We start from the raw sequence: 24,292 nt of genomic DNA, 5'->3' as shown, positions 1-24,292 counted from the left end.
GGCTTTGCAGAACCATGGTGGAGTCAGACTGTATGGACTACGAAGTTATGATAGTCTTAGAAAAAGTGAGTTATTATGACCCATCCTCGAAGTTATGACCATAGCATCATCCCTGTGATGGTGTGATCATAATTCAGGTGCTTAGCACTGAATTGCTCCCATTTATGAAGGTTGCAGCATCTTCTGGTCACATGATCGTGATTTGACACCTCTCCAGCCTCCTTCCAAAATGCAAAGTCAACTGGGGAACCCAAGTTGCTTAACAAATGCATGCTTCACTTAACAACATAAGACTTGCTTAACAAATGCGATAAAAATGGTAGTAAAGTCAAGTCTGGTCATGTAATGACTCGCTTAATGACACATCATTTCGTAACCAAAATTCTAGTCTCGGCTGTGGTCATAAATCAAAACTACCTGTACTTTTGTATGTATATAATTCTGTAACATATATATTTGGCCTGAGAGTGTAGATGTGAATATTCATGTATGAAAGAGCAAGGTTTGACAAGGAAATTACAGTAAACAATTGCAAATTTTACATAAATGATGAAAAGCTGGAGTACGTAGGCAGGATTAAGTTTTTATTCAAGAAAATTATGGATAGAGAAATTGAAAGATGTACAAACCCTGGTCAAAGAATAATGGATGATACATGATCTGTGTGAGCTGTGCTTATTTCTCAAACAATTATAAGGTGCTTCTTCCACTTTTTTACATGGAAGTACAAGGTGAACATATCAGGAGAAGTAGAAAAGAAAGCTGGCGTGGAGTTCTTAAGAGGTATGTGAAGTAGAACAAGAAGTAAAGTGAAGAATGAATAGGTGCTGAATTAACGTGGACTGGACAGAAAAATATCCAGTCCATATTAGTACAGAAAAAAATGAATATGAAAGAACTGTACTGATGTGGTTTGGTCACATAAAGACAATGAATAAGATTCAGATTGCAAACCAAGTACATGAAAGAACAGCAAATAGATTTTTTAAAAAAGGGAAGACTGAGAAAGTCATGACTGGATAAAATGATTTCATATTTATTAACACAAAAGATGAATTTAAAGAACAAAAGACAGTGTATAAATTGGAGCATAGATATGGTGGAAACAGGGATGATTTGCAAGGAGGGAATATTATGGTATTATGCAAAATCTTTTCACAGTTTGGATAATACTGATACAGTTTGTGTCTGCCTGTCTGTCTGACATATTTTAAGGCAGTGTTTCCCAACCTTGGCAACTTTAAGATAAGTGGACTTCAGCTCCCAGAATCCTCCAGTCAAGCATGGTCTCTAGACAAGACAGGAAGCTCTGGAAGACCGGTCTTTGGGTTTCTTTTGCTTACTCCTTGAAATATTTGCCAACTGCCAAGAAACCATTCAGAATTTTATCTAGTGGTAGGCAGCCCAGAAAAATCACCACTTTAGCATCAAGCGACACACAAAACTGTGCTGGCTAGAACTCACAATCCTTGACATGAGGCCCACAAGTTCTTCCTCTTCTTTTTTCCTCTGCTCAAAATGTACGTCAATGAGAGTTTGCAGTTCCAGGAGATCTTTCTCCATACGCTTGCGGTGGATGTCCTGTTTACCATTATCAGAAAGAAAAAGAGATTATAAATAGTGAAAAGTATACCCTTCTAATATTTCTGAAAGATATTGCTGCCTGTTTATGCTTGCCAAACTACTCCATCTGAAAGAATGACGTTCATTGGCAATAGTTGTAGATATGAAGGACTATGGAGAATGCCCATAAGCACACAAACGCATGTAAAAAAGATTATAATGATTAAGAAAATACTCACATCAAAATCCACTCTCTCTCCCTCGGGGATTTTTGGAGGAGCTAACTGTGGAACCATTGGCCTTTGTTTGAGAGAGCACAGACCAAGAAAGAAGAATATTGTTAAACTGAAGTGTTCTTTTGGGTATCAATCCCACCTCCCCAACTATAAAATCTTTAAATAAATTCTTTCTCAACAATTGTATTATATTGATTGGTGAACAGAATCAAGACAAGTTGAATTATATTGAACACAATCAAGGCAGGTTTTACAAAAAAGATACAACTATGCTTATTACAGGTGGTCTTCAGCTTAGCAACCATTTGTTTAGCGGCCATCTGAAGTTACAAGAGCGCAGAAAAAAAGTAATTTGTGACTGTTGTTCACACTCAGGACCATTGCGGTATCCCCATGGTCATGTGATCAAAATTCAGGTGCCTGGCAACTGGCATGTATTTATGCCAGTTGCAGCTGTTCCAGAGTCATGGGATCACCATTGTAACAAATGGTTGCAAGTGCTGTAATCACAACTTCTGATTGTAAGATAACACCACAGAGGAAAAGTGGGATTCCACTGTAGAAAGACATAGGAGTTGAGAAAGGTGGAGAAAAATGATTGCAAGTCTAATGGAGTGTAACCACTTACTCTTCCCCCTTCTTACCTTGGTCTGGGACGTTCTTCCTCTGTGAGAAACAGAAGATAGAAAGACAATTATTAGATGCAGAGAAAGAAGAAAACTTTGGATTGCGAAAGACTTGTCAGAGGTGATGCAGGAAACTGAAGGAAACTGAATTATGCATAACCCTAACAAGGGATAACATTCATTTCTACACATTTGTAAGTTAAGCGGCTGGTGATGTTGAATTTTCCTAGCTAGACCTATATTTCGATAAAGTGACTTTTCTGCATTGGTCTGAATTGTAGGGGTGTTCTGGTAACTGCTGAGATGTGTTTTATACCTGGGCTGGATAGGCAGTCTTCATATTATTGTCATCATCTGCTGGGCTTCTAATCTGGGCACCCAGTATTTTGACCAGTGCTAGGGTGGACAACCTATCACCTTCCAATTGTTGCAACAACACCTGTAAGCCCGAATAGGACAACGTGCCACCGCCAACTCACCACAACCAACTCACTGCAGCCCACTCACCCACGGCCAATTTGGCATGAGACATTTCAACAAATACAAAAGTTATACTAATTTCAATGGAACCATGGCCAATAATAATAAAATAAAAATAAATGTCAATCCAGAAATACAAGCATTACAATAATTTTGACAAAAATGAGGTTACCAATAACAAAAGTAACTGAATGAAACAATTAATACAGTGTTGACTTGTCCCATGGTGGGTTCTCCTGAACTGACTACAGCGAGTTGTCCGGTGGCAAGCTGGCCTTGGCCAGATGGCCCTGACAAGTTGTCCTAAAATCCCAGTAAGCCAGGACAGTGGTGAGGGTTACTGGAACTTATAGTTTAATGCAACCGGAGAGATCAAAATTGTCATCATCATTGGCCTTCTATAGGGCTGCTTACTTAAAGGGAAATTGTTCTGCCGTTTAAATTGCTACTGATATTTAACCTCTCTTTGCCTATAGCTCCCTCCTCTGTCCCCAAAAGTGGTTTGAAAACTCTGATTTGAAAACTGAGCCTAGAGATGAGCTGTAAATCTAACCCAAACCACAGAAGTTACTACATGGAGATAGATAGGTACCAAACAAAATACAGTTTTCATGATCTGACATTGGTTTGATCACAGCCATGTCTATAGGTACTGAAAAATATCTACTACCACCACTTGGGCTTTGATATGTTGCTTCCCTTATAGACATGGGAGGGTAATGCATGTTCTCAGATATATAGATACATAGTGAGAACACACTGCTACACACTACATGCATGTATCCAGAACATACATAGCACACAGACAGCATCAGAGGAGCACAGATGTATCTCTATAAAATATATCTTCCAGGCCTGTTCTTTTAGAAACCTGCATAAATCCTTTTCTTTTGGGGGTGTGGATGGGTGGGGAGGAGGAAATACAGGTAGTCCTTGACTTACAATCATTTTTTAGTGACCATTTAAAGTTATAACAGCACTGAAAAAAGTGACTTGTGACCATTTTTCACGCAACCGTTGCAACACCCCCTCTGTCATGTAATCAAGATTCAGACACTTGGCAGCTGGAATATATTTGTGATGTTTGCAGTAACATGGGGTCACGTGATGACCTTTTGTGACCTTCTGTCAAGCAAAGTCAATGGGGAAGCCAGATCATTTAACAACAGTGTTATTAACAACTGCAGTGATTCACTTAAGAACTATGGCAAGAAAGGTTGTAAAATGTACTGGAAAGGTGGTAAAATGTACTTTGCTTAGTACTGGAAATTTTGGGCTTAGTTGTGGTCATACGTCGAGGACTACCTGTACCTTGGAGGAGATGGAGTAAGAGCAGTGAGTGCATCTTTGGTGGACAAGGCCAAGAAGCCAATGGCTTTAGAATGGGCAGATGAAGGAAACAAGATGGTGGAGAGGAATGACATTTCAAATCCATTTAACACTTTACAATTTTCTTTACTACTGTGAATTCATTCACCCCTACGTCCATTTCTACAAGTCCCATTCTTCCCTCTGCCTCCAGTGCTACTTTCTATATGAGGAACTCTCCCTACTCCCTAGAGGCCACTAGCAATGGCAAATAAATTAGCACATTATAGATTTTGTTAGTTCTTATTTCAAGCAATGACCCCTTATGTAGAATTAAACTAGATTTTTTTCCTGGTATGCAAGCTTTTTACTTACAGGGAGGTGCTTATCTAGGGAGCATTAAAGATGCTGCCCAATCCGCTATGTAGACCTACATGAAGGTGTATAACCTTCTCTTATCACTTGCTTATATAGAGCGGACCACTATTGTTTGTCTCTTGGCTATGCTTGGAGATACTGTATATACTTACAAATAAATTGAGAATTTTAGGTGCCAAAACACACACACACCAAAATTGGGTTTGCCATAACTATAGATGGGTTTATCATTATATATGGTAATATTTTTAAAAAATACCCATATATCTTGCATATACTCATGTATAAGCCCTTCGATAGATAAGCAGATCCTCAATTTTTTAAACAAAATACCAAGAAAAATGGCTAATCCATAGATTGCCCACAGATAAGCCAATTATGAAAATTAAAATATACAAACATTTTCAGGGTTGCCTTATCTCTATGTTGTACATTTTTCAAGGTGTTATGGTTAAAAATTCAAAGGTCAGCCTATCTGCAAAGGGGCTTATATACAAGACTATATGGTACATTAGGACCATAAGTTTCCCAGGACAGGAATGCTACAAATATCAACCACCAATAGTCCCCCAGCCCAAAGCATGGGAAATATAAAGCAAGATTTTTGTTAAGCTCTAGAAAAGTCAGGAATAAAAGAAATCAGTTTTAAACCCAAGAACATGGAAGCCTTGGGTCTCAGCTGTCAAAAAGCAATCAGTATTTGAAGTTGCTTCAGTTGCAGTATCACAGTAAAGTTTGTGACTATGGTACCCTGAATTTGGATCAGCCAAGGAGAGCCCGTCAGCTGGTGCCTTCTATCCAGCCTGTCCGGTACCTGAGACCATGATTCATGGAATGGAGGAAAATGATTGTATCTTGGCCTCCCAAGGAGTTTTTCCCCACCCACCCCCTTCCCAAGAGGGAGTAAATATAGTGAAGGATAAATGTACCTGGCTCAGGAGCCTGGTCAGGTTCTTCGGCTACTGCAAACAACATAAATCGCAGAGACAAGAGGTTGGAAAACAAATATTGGGCAGGGAGAAGAGGAAGTAAGAAGAGAGAAGGAAGTGGTAGAGACCAAATCCAGGAGAAAAAGGAAGAGGTAGTTAGATCAATCCATCTGTAGGCCATTTTCCCCAAACTGGTGCACCCCAAATGGATCAGATTCAAGCTTCCCATTGAATTAAGAGCCAGAAAAGCTGAAGATGATGAAAGCTGGAGTCTGATCCATCTCAAGGACGCCAGGTTGGGAAAGACTTCATTTAAAGATGGATTAGCCGAAGGAAGGAAAGCCATCCATTGTATTATGGATAGAGATTTTACTGGGAGCAATCACGGATATTTTCTTCCCCACCATGACCATCCCTTTTGTTCTTTTACACTCCAAAGGCCTCAGATAAAATGCTGGGACCTTTTTTCGGGGGGGGGAGGGGCAGAATCAAGGAAGTGCTTATAGGAGTCTGAAAATTATGTTATCATTTAAGATAGGGTTTCCCAATCTTGTCAACTTTAAGACATGTGGACTTCAACTCCCAGAATTGGCTGGGGAATTCTGTGAATTGAAGTCCACACATCTTAAAGTTGACAAGGTTGGGAATCCTTGATTTAAGAAATCAAGCTTGTATTTCTTTGCAGATTTCAAATTGTCTGTTTTCAAACTTGACTGCTTTTTCAGGAAACCTTTCCATATCCCTAGTGGGACCAGAATATTATAAAGGAACTTGGACATTGGTTGTGAGCCCATAATTCACTTGGCCAAGGCAATGTGGCGCCATGTTCTGGTGCTGAGGCAATTGAAAAAGCCTTCCAGAACATTAAAAAGCATGACTGTGCTAATTCCACATTATAAAAGGAAAATAGAAGTAACAAACACACTAACTTCCATAACTGATTCCCCACCCCACCCCAGGTTACCCCAACATTCTCAGGACACAACTGCATAAACTTTCACATGTGCTGGACTCACAATCACATAAGCAGCAAATCACACCAGCTGGCTCAGCAAAGACTTTTGAGGAAAGCACATTCCTGAGAAAGGCAGAGCCTTTAAATGTGGGTATATATTTGTGGCTGTGTGTGTGTGTGTTTATGTGTGTATGTGTGTATGCGTATGTGAATGTGAAATGTTGCCTGAAAATTTCCCCAAACTGAATTCATGCTTCTTTTATCTGCTCCTGTCTTGGTGGCAGCTTTGATTTGAGACCATCTTACTTTGAATTAATGCCAGCCAATCAAATATCATACAGCAAAATGTAGCCAATCAGCATTGATTGTGCAATACTGTCACTAAGGGCAAATTGTCCTCCTTCAGAAAAGAGAAGAATAAAAAGATTGATTCAGTAACTTCTTCTCCTTGTTCAGATTGAAGGCATTAATTCGCCCTTTGAGATATTATCATATTACTTTCTACATTTACTTAATGCATTTTTGGATGCCCTCTCAAACATTAAAAAAGGACCCATTCCTTAAGGAATACAACAAATGTTTGTACATTTCTGAGCTCCTCACAGATTGAAAATGTTGTTCATTATTCAAAATGATCCCAGATTGCTCAAAATAACCCAAAGAGCACACTCAGATGTTGTTTCTGGATACCAAAAGGTGAAGAAAGACGTGTTGCAAAATAATCAGATGTTAGAATCTGTTAAATTGAAAGAGAAAAGCAAAAAGCAAAAAAAAAAAAAAAAGAAGAAAAAAAAGAAAGGAAAAATGTTTCAAGGGTAAATCAAACAGCTTCAAGCACATAAGTGAGGGAATACAGATCATAAAAACAATATTGGATTTTAAAATTTGTAGTTGATGGTACTATATTACAACCTTCCTCAATCTGAAAAACCTGGGAGACTGTTGTAATTCCAAATATTCCCCTTCAGTCCCATTGGAATGGAGCCCTATGTTCCAGATCTTATTTACTATGACTCACTCCCTTCAGGAAGAAAGAGAATTGGCAGGAAAAAAAGACCAGTTTAGAATTTGCCACTCCCATTAATGATCCTTATCGTTCCCCAGAATCTCTGTTTCCAGTCACTGGATTCTCTCCAAATAATATGTGACAAAGCCTGACACATCTTGGCACTGCCAGAATAAGGAGAAATTGTTACTTGAACAAATGGGCAACCTGTCTTACTCGGGATGAGATAAAGGCAACCTCAGGGGAATCAGTTGCGAAGGCATGAATGGGACAACCATGACCTGGATGACTGAGAATCTTCATAGATGTTTACTCCATGGTTAAGCACAACTGTGGACCTGATTGTTGTCTCACCTTCTTCTTCTTCTTCTTCTTCTCCAGCAGCATGTTCCTCTTCTTGATGAAAGAAAGAGAGTGAGACAGACATGGGAGATGTTCTTAAATTAGCAGATGAGGAAGAGATTTGGTGATCAACAAATATGGAGTATTTTGAGGTTGCTAATAATTACAACTTGGAAAAGATTTGGAAATAGCTATAGCCTATCCTTTAACACAGGGGCATAATATAGGTAGTTCTTGACTTACAACCATTTGTTTAACGACTGTTCAAAGTTATAACATCACGGAAAAAAGTGACTTATGATCTCATACTTACAAGTGTTGCAATAACCCTATGGTTAAAATTCAAAACTTGGTGTGTGACAATGGGCATATATCGGGGTGGGGAACCTATGGCACGCATGCCAGAGGCAGCACTCAGAGCCCTCTCTATGGACACCCGTGCCATTGCTCCAGCCCCGCCTCCCCCCTCTTCTCACTAGCAGCCCCCCCAGAGGAGAGTCGCCCCCGAGTGCGGCCTGTGCAGAGCAGCACAGCCAAGGACATGGCAGCTGGGCAGCGGGGACAAGACTCCGTCGTCATGCCTTGTTGCACACAGTTGATGCTGCGGGGCATGGGCAGAGAGGGGGCTGCCATGGCACTGCTGGGCTGCCTGGGTGATCTGCAGCAGGCCTTGGAGGCGATGGGTGGCCCTGTGGGCAGGTGTGGGGCGTGGGAACAAAGTGGGGGGGAACAGAGTGGGGGCGGGGCAGGCCCGGGTTTTGGGCACTCGGTCTCTAAAAAGTTCGCCATGACTGGCATATATGAACCATAGTGGTACACTGGTTAGAAAGTAGCATTGCAAGTTAACTCTGCATTCCACTGCCAGGAGTTCGATCCTCACCGGCTCAAGGTTGGGTCAGCCTTTCATCCTTCCGAGGTCAGTAAAATGAGGACCCAGATTGTTGGGGGGGGGGCAATAGGCTGACTCTATAAACCACTCAGAGAAGGCTGTAAACAACTGTGGAGCAGTATATCAGTCTAAGTGCTATTGCTATGTATTTACAACGGTTGCAGCATCCCAGGGTCAGATGATCACCATTTGCAACCTTCCCAGTCAGCTTCCAAAAAGCAAAGTCAATCCGGGAAATCGGATTAATCGAGAACCACATGATTCAATTAATAATTGCCGTGATTCACTTAAAAACCGTGGCAAAAAAGGCTGTAAAATTGGTCCAAGGGTGCTTTTTTTTCAAGGAAATGAAGAAGCTTCTCGGATGAGAAGGGAAACGTCTTCAAGAAAAAACAAAGAAAGTCCAGTTGCCTTTTGAAAAATCACCTTTGGGACACCCATAATCTGGAGGACTGGGAATCCCCATAGATGTTGTAAAGTTGGATGCAACTCACATAATTACTCCCTTGCTTAGCAACAGAAATTCTGATCCCAGTTGCAGTTATAAGTTGAGAACTACTTGTAACTTGCAGGACTACCTGTAACCGTAACATCACGTATGATCACATCGGTCCAAGGGGGAACGTGTGTTGCAAGTGAAACGTTTATCACAGTGGTTCTCAACCTGTGGGTCGGGACCCCATTTGGGGTCGAACGACCATTTCACGGGGGTCGCCAAACCACGCTGTCTGCCATTTTTTTCCCTTTTCCCTAGCTGTCCTACTCCCTGTTATTGGTGGCCACACCCACTTGGGGGTCACCACAACATGGGGAACTGTATTATGGGGTCACGGCATTAGAAAGGTTGAGAACCACTGGTTTATCACGATGTAAGCTTTGCCCCTTTAACTACTTGAATTTGATACTATGTTGCAAACATGAAAGAGCAAAGCTTTAACTGAGACATCACAACACCCATTACTTCCTTTTGGCATCAACATGGTTAGAGGCAGATGCTTAAGCATGAGACCTGTCAAAATCTCAAGGGTGGCCTTGGAACCTTTCCAAATTCACAGCTGCCTGTTAATTTTCAATGTGATAGATCTAGAAAATGTTTGGATGCAATGGAAAACTCTGCATTTAACATACTTAATTTATTTTAATAAGCTTTATATTAACTTAAATTAGATTTTTTGCTCTGGTTTTATTCATTTTCTGGTTTTGACCACTTGTAGGGAGTGTGGTCCTTGTTCCCCAAATGTTATGAACCCTTCTTTTACACTATTTTCTTCCCTGTCAGAGAAATAGAGTTCTTTATTGGTCAAGTGTGATTGGACACACAAGGAATCTGTCTCTGGTGCATAAGCTCTTACGTACATACAGCAACACGTGATAAATCATGATCATAATCATAATACAATCATCATGAATCATAAGACACAACGTTCAGTGATATTCATAAGATACTAAAAAAACAATCAGCATAAATCATGAGGTACAAACAAAAAAGTGATAGTCATAAGATGCTAAAGGAATAGGTAATAGAAAAGATGAGAAGGATAATAGTAATACAGCCCTATTACATGGTTTGATATCCGAGGGCATAAGACAGTGTTGTGGGAATTAGTTGTTTAGCAGAGTGATGGCATGGGGGAAAAAACTATTTTTGTGTCTAGTTGTTTATTTATTTATTTAAATCTGCTATAGATAGATAGATAGATAGATAGATAGATAGATAGATAGATAGATAGATAGAGGGTAAGAAATAAAAAAGATTTCCCTTTTTTCTTTTGCTCTAGCAAGAATGCTTTAAATTTTAAAGGGGTAGAAAAAAAAAAAGCAATATTGTCATGAATGCCTACAAACCAGCAACAGTTTTGCTTTATTTTTATTTATGCATAGGATTTATTAAGGGCAGCCAACTCCATTAAGATGCCAGCACTCTGAAGCTTTTCTCTAAAAGGAGTTGACCTTGTTATATAGCAACAGACAAAAATTCCACGAGGAAAATAAATAAGGAGATATTAAGGCTGGATTTCAGGATGAAAGGAGGTGAGTAAACTGGGCCATTGGTCTTCGTGTGGATATTCATTATTCTAAATTAATAACAATGACAGCTTTTTGATATTTGCTATACCTTTAAGAAAACCAGAGGAAAAACAGACTGTTATTACAACTATGATTTTTTTTTTAAAAAAAAGAAACTTCTAGCATTGGGGGAATGATAATGGGTGGATCAGAAATTTCTTACCTTCCTGCTGCTCCCTGGGAAGTAGAAATCACAGTTGGCAGAGAAAGAGACAAAGAGAATGAGAGAAATGGAGATAAATATGAGTAAATCCTTCATTTATAAAACTGTAGACACATTGACTGTAGATAACTAAAAAATGTTGAAATAACATTAGCACAACAATAGCATTTAGGCTTATATACTGCCCCACAGCGCTTTATAGCACTCTCTTGGTGATTACAATGTAGAAGCGTTGTTTGCATATTGCCCCCAACTATCTGGGTCTTCATTTCACCAACCGCCGAAAGATGCAAGGCTGAGTCAACCTTGAGCCCTGTCAGGATCGAACTCCAGGCCGTGGGCAGAGTTTACCTGCAATGCTGCACTTTAACCACAGCTCCTCTACATCTCATCAACAGAAATAGATATGAAGCTACTTTAATAGGTATAAGCAGTGCTTTTTTTTTATAAAAAAAAAAAAGTGCCGGAACTCTCACATAACTCTCATACAACCCGCCTTGCCTACTCCATAAGGTTCCATCCAAAAAAGATGCCGGAACTCCGTTCTGGGCGTTCTATGAGAAAAAAAGCCCTGGGTATGAGTTCCTCTCAGTTAGGTTATGAATGCAATTTTGTAAAGAGTGGAGAGTTTTAAGAGTTCCTAATCCTTTCAGAGAAGTCCTCCAGGCTGGTTGGAGACACGGGAAGGCTCAGATGTGGGTATCTGTGCAACATATTACAACAGGATTGAAAAAAGTAAATAACGGCCGGTCCTTGCACTTACAACCATTGCACCACCACATGATCACAATTGAGGCACTTGGCAACCAGCGTATATTTATAACAGCTGCAGTGCCCTGAGATCGCACGATTGCCCTTTTCAACCTTCCCAGCTAAATTTCGCCAAGCAAAGTCAATGGGGAAAACTGGATTAGCTTAATGACTGGACGGTTAACTTAAAAACTGGAGTTTTTAACAACTATAGCAAAAATCGTAAATTTAGGCACAATTTGCTTAACAATAGCTCTGCTTAGCAACAGAAATTCTGGTTCCAATTGTCTCGGACCAGCTATAGTTCAATTGTTGAGTCTTGCTTGCCCTATATATTTCTCTTCTATGCACAGCATCTAGCAATGCTCCCCAGAATAAGATGAATATAGATAGGAAGCTGAATGAAATGATGGTGAATGTTTGGGAAGGGAGGTAAAAAAAATGGAATGATATTTTTTTTTCTTTTCTTACATTTCCTTGTTTTGGGTGATAAGTAATTTGTTTAATTTATTTAATTAATTTACTTAAACAAAAAGTAATTTTGTTTAATTCTATAAAAACGTTTGCTGGGTATATATGCTGGAAAAAAATGAATAAGTAAAGCTGATTTCAAGGTCATTTCATTAAATAAACTTTTCAGCTTTTGTATCTACTTCATGTGTTTTTGGACAAATCAACAAGCTATTTGCAATTCATCAACCTGAAACACTAACAAATGCATATTTCAAAGTTTAAAGCTGCAGTTTCCAGTCAGCACACTTTAAAATACGAATCTCATTATTGATTCTGAAGGAGAATCTTATGTAAACTAAGCAAATGCCCCAATTCTTCTAAAAATCCCCAAATCCAATAATAAGCCCATCAGAGAGTGTCATTAATAAATCACAGAAGGAGAATTTATATGGGAGTACTTGAAAATGCCCCAAACTTTGTACATATTTAATTATACATTTGGGATTGGATGTTGATCTACTTACTCCTCATATTCAACTTCTTCATCAGACATGGTGGAAGTTATTAGGTTTTATCTAGAAAGAAATAGATAAGCCAAATGTTGTTGGTTTTTTTTGTTTCTTTTCAGGTAAGAAAGATTGTGGAATTAAATCTCAGATATTAGCTCTGACAAATGTCTATGGAAAGGCTATTAATAAACCACTTTCATTGCTATAATTATAATAATCACAGTCATCTCTATTTTTAGCATTGCTATTATGTTCACTTTAAGCACATTGTCTTAGTTTAAAGCAGACTTAACCACAGCAATAATGAAATAGTTAATAATGGCATGCTTAAACACCCCCCCCCCCCGTGCCTGTTGCTCATTCTAAATCCATGTGGAATCCTTTGGCCTTTTATGGTATGGATTGTAGTCAGAGCCAGTAACCAGACAAAGAAGGACTGTGATCAAAGACAGCAGGCTGTGTGTGTAGGAACAAGGTTAGGGAAGATAATAGTTTCCATCTCAATCTATTTTTAATGTCCCCCATTGCTGAGCTTGCTCAAAAGGGAGTACAAGTCCTTTCCAATGAAGGAACTAGCCAACCTAGAAAAGAGCAACAAAGATGATTAGGGGGGTGGAGGCTAAAACATATAAGGAATGGTTGCTAGAATTGGGTATGTCTAGTTTAATGAAGAGAAGGAGTAAGGGGGACATGATAGCAGTGTTTCAATATCTCAGGGCTGCCACAAAGAAGAGGGAGTCAAGCTATTCTCCAAAGTACCTGAAGGCAGAACAAAAAGCAACGGATGGAAACTAACCAAGGAGAGAAGCTACCTAGAACTAAGGAGAAATTTCCTGACAGTGAGAACAATTAACCAATGGAACAACTTGCCTCCAGAAGTTGTGAATGCTCCAACACTGGAAGTTTTTAAGAAGAGATTGGACAACCATTTGTCCAAGATGGTATAGGGTTTCCTGCCTGAGCAGGGGATTGGACTAGTAGACCTCCAAGGTCCCTTCCAACTCTGTTATTCTGTTATTCTGTAACATGAGCATAAGATTTATGGGAAGAGAAGACCAATATATCTGGAGGAAACCAGATTTTTGTTGGCTATTAGAATAGAATTGGATGCTTCGTAGGAGAGAATCTGGGAATGTAACTCCACCTTTCTTTTTATTGAATGGGGCTATTTTTTTTCATACAAGGCTTCCATTGCCCCTATTTTCATTTATATTTCACCCTTTCTTTACAGCAAAGGCGCATAACCATTTTTGGACCTGGGGCCACATTGAGCTTTTTAGTACAGTTCCAGGTTGGAGGCTAAAGTTCAAAATGAGGACTGACTCAGAACAAAAATAGCATATTTTATTTAAATTGAATGAGAATTTCATTGATATTGTACTTAATAGCTCCCTCTTTGTTGCATTAAAGATTACATTTTAAGAGCAGATTCTGAGCAGAGTTGTTATCTGAGAGAATGTTTGTGATAGAAATGAATGTATTGCCTAGCATATTTCTATTTCAAACAATACCTATTTTGATAACGGAGGTACAATTTAACTACTCACTCTGCTTTCCCCTTTTACCCTGCCAGCAAATGTTTGATGTAGATTAGACAGAAAAATAGGAATTGGCTCAAACCTAGCCAGCAAGTAATGCGGCCATGTTGAAATTTGAACCTGATTTCTTCCTAATAACTAGACTATGATGGCTATGTAGTGGAAAGGTTCCTCTTAGTTTACTTAGCGGAATCACACAATGTTCCATTACAAGATTAAAGGGCTTGTCAACCTGGCTTAATTTTCTTGGCCACCTTCCAACTAATAGCCTATCTTTTTAAACAGGCAAAATTTTAATTCTATTTGGTCTTCACCTTGCAGCCGAAGAAATGCAAGACAAGAGTTTATATCCTAGGCCTGTGGATACTTGGAAAATCCTTTGGAATAAATGATTTGGATCTCACGGAAGTGCAACACATCTACATTTTTTAAATGTGTTGCTATAATGATAGAGACCTGCTGGGTTTTTGCAAAGTGGAAAGCACGTAATGAGGCCTGCAAATCGTTCTTGCAAAGAATATCACTTTTTATACCAGAAAGAATGTACCGGTATACATAAAGAAACTTTTTACCAAATAATTATTGCAAACAAATGTTGCTAATATTGGAATAAAGAAGTATGTACTGTAATGTAAATTGTATCCCAAGTGTAAATATATTGAGAATCCATCCCAGTCTGTGTGGTTCAATTATCATAGATATCAATGACTCCGTAACAAAGTTTTAAATAAAATATAGTGTCTCTATAATATAGCAATATAATATGTAACAACTCTACCTAGAGAATAGACACTATTTATTGTACTAGAGTTAGCAGCTTCTGAACAATATCAAAACTTTTAGCAATATAAAAAAATTAAAATAGAAAAAGATTTAGAATACATACATTTTACTAGGAGGGCCTGAATTTGCTATGATTATCCAGGCAATGTTCACACAACACATCCATCCAAGGTTTACTGGGCTACAGTTTAGTGAGTTAATTGTCTGGGTTCCCATCATAAAGTAACCACTCCAGCTAGATTTTTAAATTCTAGCACCCAGCCACAAATAGCTGGCCCTTATTTAGCTTAATAGCCTAGGCCAGAGGTCTTCAAACTTGGCCCTTTTATGACTTGTGGATTTCAACTCCCAGAATTCCTCAGACAGCGTGCCTGGCTGAGGAATTCTGGGAGTTGAAGTCCACAAGTCATAAAAGGGCCAAGTTTGAAGATCCCTGGCCTAGGCAAATGAGGAACAACTTACGTAAACTTTGGGTCATAAATCTTTGGGTTCGGCAGCAGGGTCATCCAAAAGAAATTTCAACTGAGTATAGTAGGGGCTGAATGTAGTAGAAGAATGAATTTAGAATTTCAGTGTTCCGGTTAGGGCTGTCTTGGGGCCAGGGCAAAAGATCAATACAATACAAATAGGACAGGATTTCAAATGGATATTGGTAACTGCTGCATCTTTCCTTTCTTTGACCCTCTTCCTTGGATGCCCCCAATTACAATCAATAGTTAATAGCCAAGAAAATGAAAATAATAAAAACATTTAGCCAATATATAATTTCCTCATCTAAAAAAAGACAAAAGTTGTCTTTAAGAAAATAGAATGAAATATTGAAAAATCTACTAACTAAAGGACCAATGTTGTACATTTAAGCCCCAGGGAAAACGTTTAGATGGTAAGTTGTCCCTTTTCCAACTGATTATATATAAATAAAATTAAAGTTAAATTAGTTTCAATAGTTTTTTTTTTTAATGATATTGAATTGAAAAGTTGCTGGTTGGCTACCCTTCTGCAGTGTCCCAGGTCTCCTTAAAGAGGATCCATCCACATTCCCTCCTCCCCATTTACTTTGCATCTTAGTTTGTCGTGGAGGTACTGAGCCTGTCTTATATTAAGCTACAATTGTGGAAACCAAAAAAAGATGAAGGTCCAAGGTTAATCCAAAAGCATTATAATTGATCAGGGATTGAAACTTACAAGAGTTGTCCTAGATAGCATTCACACAGGAAATGTCATAAGTTATCTTTATTTGTCTTTTGACAGCTAAGTGATGGTTTGTATTTGCCACCACTCAAACTTCTATGTGCCTTCAGCCTTCAAACTCTGATCTGCCCTACTATTGAGCAAAGTTCTCTCAGTGCCTCGAGGAAGGATCCTACAGATTTTGGATTTGTACAAAAGAGCAGCTGGGGCCATCTTTCTCCACACTTCTCACACACCTTTTTGGACTTCATTTGACACAACCAAAGTGGGCGGGGCATTTTGTGCTCTCATTGGAAGCAGCTGTTGTAAAAGGTCAGACATACTTTGGAAGTGCTATTGTTTCTCAGTTTCCAGTTTGAATCTGCTTCCTCTCTGCTAGATCTTTAAATAACTTTGACCATGCTGGGGTGGCATCTGTATAAGTTCCAATCCAGAAGCATTGTCTCCTACTACTGTTTAGTCAACCCCTAAGATGGGGTTCAATAACTTGCCAAGTGAGTTGAACTATGTAATGGAGGCTTTTCTTAAAATAGTAATAGAATCGTAGAGTTGTAAGGGCTTAAATGGATCCTTGAAAAATCATGTCACATTTCTCTGATGCAGTGTTAAATACATTTTCTTCCTGAACTTAAGGGTGGGGTGGGGACTCTGAATTATTATTTACTTGTCTGGCAAAGGAACTAACAATCCAAATATATGTTGGATTGTCATAATGTATAAATGTAAGCAATTATCTCTCCTGCTGATTTCTTTTCGGACAAAGTTAGCCAAAAACGAAGCGAATTTGATTCTATTTTATAGTGTCTATACAATTCAGGGAATAGAAGGCGTCCAATTCAACTCTTAAACCTAATTTAGGTACACTGCAATGCTGAATTTGGCTTCTGAAAATTCAATGGCCGTCTTTTCCTGTAAATGCATAGATTTGCATCCTTATCTAGAGTAGGGTTCTACAAGAACTTGATGAGGTTAAGTGAGAAAGGGCAAAAAAACAACAATGAATTCACTCAAACACAGCCAATCTTCTACTATGACTTCACGTCTCTCTTTTTTCACCGACAGTCTGAAAAAGTATGAAAACCATGATCGAGAGGTCTTGCTCTCTTTTGCCTAACTACAGAAGAAATATGGCCCATTGATTCCTTCTCCTCTGCTATTTCCTTGTGATGGTGCTTTTATCACTTCCCTAATTTCCAAGTTTAATAGGCTTTCAATCCATGAATTCATTTTGCTGCATATTTTGAGCAAAGTATTTCATACATCACATTCAGATTTACTTTCTGTTTTTAAAATCATGATTCATTGGAACCTTAAAAGGAAGATCTGCACAGAAGGTCAAGCCATACCATGTCTGCCTTAATATATTGCATTACTGCCTGCAAATCAGTCAACCACAACTTGGCTTAGTGGTATATGAGAATCCAGCTATTACCTCGACAATGCCATCATATTAATGCTGAGAAAGGCTAGCTACTTCTCCTCGTGCAATGGAGAGGACTTTGGGGGTCACAAACATCCCCACTGTCACATAGCAACTATTAAGTCCTACAGTTCTGTGGCTAACATTGGCAGAAGATTGTTCAAGGTGTCTAATTAGTAAGCTTTTGCTTCAGCCTATAGTCAAATCCAGTCAATATGCTTAAGTTATGGTTTATATTGTGTAATGAGAAATTAAACATTTAATAAAGCCAAAATTCAATCAACCATGGATGGTATGGAGAGAAAAAAAATCAACCGGAGTTGGGATTCTATACATTCTGAGCTGGGAATGACCCTTATTGGCCTTTAAGTAGATAGACACTTTTCATCAATATGTGGAGATAAGCCTGATGCTAAGACCACTTAACACTTCACATATGAAAATTGAGGGATGTATTTATTTATTTCTTACATTTCTACAGTGCCCATCTCACCAAAGTGGCCCTAGGGAATGCTTCAATTTTTATGAGAAAAATCAGTGACTTAAATCAGTCCCCATGGACAGTAATCTAGCCTCCAAAATGTCATGACTGGGTTCAAACAACAGGGAAAACTAGGCTAAAAATGGAGCGATCGTATTGAAACCTAATTTAAAAAACCCACAATTAACCTTTTGTGTTAATATATATATATAGTGTGTGTGTGTGTGTGTGTGTTTGTGTGTGTGTGTATGGGGCAAATGCACAGAGAAAAAAGATATATATGAAGCACAAATTTCTGAAATTATGCTACTATTGCTCAAAATGTCTTTATGTATTTCAATGATCCTGCACTTTGAAAAAAAAAAGCTGTGCTGCAAAGAGTGTCTAATTTCTGTGCACGGATATTTCTCTGTACATATTCAGAATGACTTTAGTCTTTCATTATTCAGTTTGATTGTCCCCAGGACAATAATGAAAGAAAATCAAGAGGCAAAGAAATTCAGTTTGGAACATAATTCCTAACAAGCTTTGTGGGGGAGATAGGAATTTTAGGATTTTGGGTGGAATTTGAGAAGGAGGTTCAGCTGTGAACTATATTAGGCATTTTAACTGACCTGGACTGTCATTGAATGGAAAAGCACCTGCAGCAAATGTGGAGGCTACACGTTTGACCCCAGGCTCAGTCAAAAGGAATTTTGGGATTGCTGTGATACATTATACAAAAGGTTGAATTTTTGAAGGCCAGCTGTTGCAGTTAGTGCACTAGGCAAAATGAACTCAGGAACTGCAGGTATATGATGATAGTGTTTTTCTGTTTTTTACTGGCTCTTCATTTGTTTCTGGGTTTGATCCAAGCACTGGTTTTAACTTCTAAATCCATGTGTATTTAAAGCCCAGCTCTGCAGTTGGACAACTATGTGCTCCAACTATGTGCTCCAACATGTCCAGTCATAATGCTCTAGTCTAGGAGGTACCACAGTCAGTACCCTACTTGGTATTATTATTTACAGAGACATTTAGTGGAAGGAAGGAAGGAAGGAAGGAAGGAAGGAAGGAAGGAAGGAAGGAAGGAAGGAAGGAAGGAAGGAAGGAAGGAAGGAAGGAAGGAAGGAAGCTGAAGCACCAGCCTCAAGTTTAATGTGTTTTTCAGATAATGCCTTTGGATTTCAGGAAGACCTAGAAGAATTTTGTGGGGGAGGGGGAAACAAATGATGGTTGGTTGCATTCCTGTGGAAGTAGACCATTTGCTCAGGAAAAAAAATGAGATAATGGAAAATATCTTAGGCTGAGACACTGTGGGGAGGCTGTGAAAGCAATAGAAGAGAGAGAGGAAAAATGGGAGACTGAAGGCAGGTCCTTCTGGAAGAAGCATGTCAAGTCATTGATAGAAACTCAAATCTTGATGAGCTCCCTATAAATGAGGTTGGGAAATTCCTCAAACTGGTCCCAGATGAGTATAGAAAATCCATTCCTGAAATCTGCATTGCTCTTTCTTCCTTGATCTTTGTGAGGCTGGACACTAAAAAGCTGGAGAGCAACACCTGTACCAGTTGACTTCTGGTAAAACTGCTTAGGATTGTCCAGCTCTCATGCCAGCCATGTTGGGAGTGCCCATAACATGCTTGCCACATTCCAAGCTTGCCATTGCGCCTATACATTTGAGGGACCTCTTTTTCTAAATCAGGGGTATTCAATCATGCTGGCTGAAGAATTTTGGGAGTTGAAGTCCCCAAGTCTGAAAGCTGCCAATGTTGGACATTCCAGTTCTAAATCGTGGAGAAATTTTATCTGTTCTGTCCAGAAATTTCTCCTTAGTTCTAGTTTGTGTTCTTAGTTCTTGCCTTCACATTTGAGTGAGTTAATGATGAAAAGTCTTTTTCAGTGGCACATTCGTTGGAAACATGTAATGGAAAATACTCCTTAGAAATATGCACCAGGTGCCAAGCATTGTTTTCCTGCTGCCCCAGATTTTTTCACTTCGTTTTAATAATTTAATAAGAGGTTGTTAAGATTTTCCTCTATTTATGTTTTTTTATATATATATTATTGTTAATTATCTTATAATTTGTTTAATTAATGTATTTAGTATTTAGATTTATTCATGGTTTATATTTTTTTTAAGATTGTTTGAAGAAATTTCAATTAAGCCTATGTTCAGCTCTGGGAAGGTCGGGGGAGGGAATGGGAGGGTTGGGGAGGTTTGGGGATGGGTTGTTTTGTTTTTGTAAAATTTCAAAAATTTAATTAAAAAAAAAGATTTTCCTCTTTGACTTTATGGTAGGTGGTTTCCCTAGAGCAAGGCTTTTCAACCAGTGGTATGGGTACCACCTGTGGTACATTGGTACCGGGCAGGTGGTACGCGACCATCCTAGACAGGTGGTAGCGGGGGAGGGGAATGAGCTGAACCGGTGGTAACATCGCATAAGCCTGAGCAAGAGATGGCTGGAGCTGCAGGGCTGTCAGGGCTCAGCGGAAGCACCAAGATCAGGCTTCTTCACAGCTGTCAGGGCTCAGTGGAAGTGCCAGGTGGAGCTCGGCGCTGATCCTGGAACTTCTGAGCCCAGAAGAAGCGCCGATCAGCTGGAATGTTGCAGCATCTCCAGGGACTTGTGATTAACATTCAGATGCTTGGCAACTGATTCATATTTATGACAGTCACAGTGCCCCAGGGTCATGTGAAATGACTAAAACCTGCTGCAACTACCCAGCAAACAGGGGGAATAAAAAACAAACACCCCCCATCCCACCCCTGCTGCCAATTCTCAACTGAAATGCTCACAACAATGACAATCTCGGACAGGAGAAAGAGTGCGGCCAGGCGGGCAGGCAGGTGTCTTGCTTGGCTGTGGCTTTTTTCACTTTTTTCAGTGCCATTATAACATCGAACAGTCACTAAGCGAACTATTGTAAGTCAAGGACTACCTATACTTCATCACTTTTTCTCCTTCTTTTTGGATCATCAAGTTTTTGACACTTTGCTAGGTGACTGGTGGTACTCGGATATTACTATATCCTAAAAGGGTACAATGGGTGAAAAGGTTGAAAAGCCCCGCCCTAGAGCTGTGCTTAGTTATTTCCTGTGTTTCATTCCCTATATTGTTAGATTCAACGTTTAAATCAAATAACCCAATCATCTTTCACTCTCTTCTTAATTAAATGTGCACTTCCTGTAACTGTTGTTAATCATCTTGCATAATAAGTACACATTAGAAGGGCAGAGGTAGAAAAATGAAGGTGAATGTCTGTGCCTGGTCATTCTGTTTCATAGATTCTACATTGTAAACATTCTACACATTTAGTTGAGTAATGGCAGAAAATCCAGATTAATGAGTAGAAGAGACAGAACTGAACACTAAAATCAAATGCAGAGCAGCCAAGTAGCTACCTGTTGGAGAAGGAATGGAGACTGCAGCTGGGTGCTACTTAAATCTGAAAGGAAGGAAGGAAGAGGTCCAAGGTAGCCTAAGGCAATGTCTTGAGCTTATTATAAAGACCCACATTGTCTTTTTTCAAGTCCAAAGTTACATCTTCCCAAACCATCCCAGCATCTGTTCCTTCCAATTAGGTAGAGGTTCCTGCACCCCAAGCATGCAGATCAAATGTCACCCCACACAGGCACCCTAGAGGCATTGATAGGTCCCCACATTCCCCTCTCCATCCTCACCTGGAAGCAGAAAGGTCAAAGATCTCGCTGGCTCTCTGAGCAAGCACTGGCTTCTCCAGGAGCAGGGTAGCATGGCAGGTCGGGAGCCCTTATAATGAGGTAACCAGATACCTCTCTCTCTTCCTCCCCACTGGCCCCACACCCCTTGTGTGGGATGCTGTGATTTGTTGAGAGGAAAATGACAACGGGTGTGAGGTTGATCCCTGCATTCCCGGGACAGAATGTGCAGGATCGTAAAGGAACAAAAGAAGCTCCTGAAAACTGAGATTGTTCGCCTTGGAAGCAGGTGGCGGTAGGGGGGGGGGTGTTAGTTGTCTTCTCCTGCACCTCTATTAGAAACCCTTTTCAAATGCTCCAACATCCAAAGTTCTGCTACTTTTAAACATGGATATATTTACCAAATTTTTCTACCCACAGCTAATCCCCTGTTTAAGCAAGAAATAAGGTTGAGTTCTTAGTAGGGTTCTAGTTTTAATAGTTCTGCTTTTTATTTTCATGTTTTCACTGATGTTTGTTACAAAATACAAAGAAAACCAAAGATAATAAAAAATAGGGGAATGTGAAGAGGAAGGGAAAGGTGGGCAGGTTAAGCAAAAAAAAAAAAAAAAGCAATGACTTCCAACTTTTTTTAGGGCAGTTAAATACAAAATACAGGTAGTCCCACGATTTCACCCAGTGAGTGTTTGAAGTTACAATGGCACTGGAAAAAAAATGACATGACCATTTTTCACACTTATGACCATTGCAGCATCCCCATGGTCACGTGATTTACATTAGGATGCTTGACAACTGACTCACATTTATGACGGTTGCAGTGTTCCGAGGTCACGTGATCACTTTTTGCAATCTTCTGACAAGCAAAATCAATGGGGAAACGAGTTTCATTTAACGTCCGTGTTGCTAATTTAACCACTGCAGTGATTCACTTAACAAATGTGGCTGGAAAAGTCGTAAAATAGGAAAAAACTCACTTAACAAATTCCTCATGTAGCAACATAACTTTTGGGCTCAGTTGTGGTCGTACATTGAGGACTACCCATACAGTTACGACTTCAAAATTTTTTTCTTTCTTTTTCTCTACTTTATATAAGTGTGTGGAGGTTTTTATCTTCTTCTTTAAAACTTTCAATAAGAACTATATATAAGCAATTGATTTATGATGATTATAGATTACATATGGCTTCCAAGACTAATCTGAAGAGAAAAAAAAGGCAGTCTAAAGCTAAGTTCATTTTGCAACGGTCTAGAGGAAGAATAGAATAGAATAGAATAGAATAACAGAGTTGGAAGGGACCTTGTAGATCATCTAGTCCAACCCCCCACCCAAGCAGGAGACTCTCCACCATTTCTGACAGACGACAGTCCAGTCTCTTCTTGAAAGCCTCCAGTGATGAAGCTCCCACAACTTCTGAAGGCAAGCTGTTCCATTGGTTGATTGTTCTCATTGTCAGAAAATTTCTCCTTATTTCTAGGTTGACATATTTCTAGATATGTCAGTGTGTCTGGGAATTCTGGGAGTTGTGACTCAACACATCTGGAAACCACCATAGAGGAAGAAACAGGTAGTTCTCAACTTACAACAGTTACAATGGCACTGAAAAAAGTGACCTTTTTTCGCACTTACAACCAGTGTAGTGATCAACATTCAGATGTTTGATGATGGACACAAATTTATGAGGGTTGCAGGGGCCCAAGGTCACACAATCACCTTTTGCAACCTTCTGACAAGCAAAGTCAATGGGGAAGCCAGATTCACAGAACAACCGTATTACTAACTTAACAGCTGCAGCGATTCACTTAACAACTGTCTCAGCAATAGAATTTTTGGGCTCAGTTGTGGTCATAGGTCAAGGACTACCCATAGCTATAGAACTGGAATAGCTGGGTATATGAATGTTGGTACTTCTGCGTTTCGTATGTTGGTCAACTCAGTAATGTAGAGATATTTTTGTGCACGTTTCTCCAAATATGCACCCTTTTGTTTGAGGATTTGTTGAATGGACCCAGCTTTTGCAAATACTACTGACATAATGAATTATTATAAAAATGTTAATGAATGTATACATATTCTGTGCACATAGTTCTCCATTTTTCTTCAGAAAGTGACAAACAGCACTGCAAAGTGCAGAAATACACACAGGTAGTCCTTGACCTAAAACCAGAATTTTGGCTGCTAATCAAGACAGTTGTTAAGGGAATCATGCTTAATTTTTGCATCCTTTTTTTGCCACAATTGTTAAGCCACAATTGTTGAGGGAATCCACACGGTCATTATGCAAACCTGGCTTCTCCCATTGACTCTGCTTGTCAGAAATTGCTGGGAAAGTTGTGAGTGGTGATCACATGACCCAGCGCACATCCATTAGGTATGAACATCTAGTGGGAACATCATTATGATGGCGGCGGCAGCGGGGTGTATGTGCGGGCTGTTTGATTAATATTTTCAATAACTAGAATTTTCTTTGATGAATGTTTCTGGTTCTTTGAAGTAACAAAGCAGGTTCTCCATGAGGAATGTAGAGTCTGATAAAACTGGTTCAAGCCTGCCAAGAATAAGGATT

At 39.3% G+C, this 24,292-nt stretch overlaps 1 protein-coding gene across 6 annotated transcripts in view; it reads right to left on the bottom strand.

Annotated features, from left to right (window-relative positions):
* The window catches only part of TNNT1 (troponin T1, slow skeletal type), a 37,857-nt gene extending 16,068 nt beyond the window's left edge, over positions 1-21,789 (bottom strand). The window contains exons 1-8 of one of the 6 annotated variants that reach the window (XM_039335133.1): positions 21,732-21,787; positions 12,670-12,720; positions 10,943-10,956; positions 7,836-7,877; positions 5,521-5,553; positions 2,444-2,465; positions 1,803-1,863; positions 1,465-1,581 (exon numbers count right to left, since the gene is read on the bottom strand). In XM_039335133.1, coding sequence (XP_039191067.1) covers positions 1,465-1,581; positions 1,803-1,863; positions 2,444-2,465; positions 5,521-5,553; positions 7,836-7,877; positions 10,943-10,956; positions 12,670-12,698 — 318 coding nt within the window. In that variant the 5' untranslated portion in view covers positions 12,699-12,720; positions 21,732-21,787. Of the gene's footprint in view, positions 1-1,464; positions 1,582-1,802; positions 1,864-2,443; positions 2,466-5,520; positions 5,554-7,835; positions 7,878-10,942; positions 10,957-12,669; positions 12,721-21,731 lie in introns of those variants that run through there. The other 5 variants (XM_039335136.1, XM_039335138.1, XM_039335135.1 and 2 more) reach the window with 5 other exon arrangements.
* Positions 21,790-24,292: the final 2,503 nt, after the last annotated feature.

Source organism: Crotalus tigris, unplaced genomic scaffold (genome assembly GCF_016545835.1).
Source record: "Crotalus tigris isolate CLP2741 ecotype Arizona unplaced genomic scaffold, ASM1654583v1 scf7180000017639.5415321, whole genome shotgun sequence".
NCBI classification, from domain to species: domain Eukaryota; kingdom Metazoa; phylum Chordata; class Lepidosauria; order Squamata; family Viperidae; genus Crotalus; species Crotalus tigris.
Note: the sequence above shows the minus strand (reverse complement) of the source record. Positions and strands in the feature narration are given on the sequence as shown.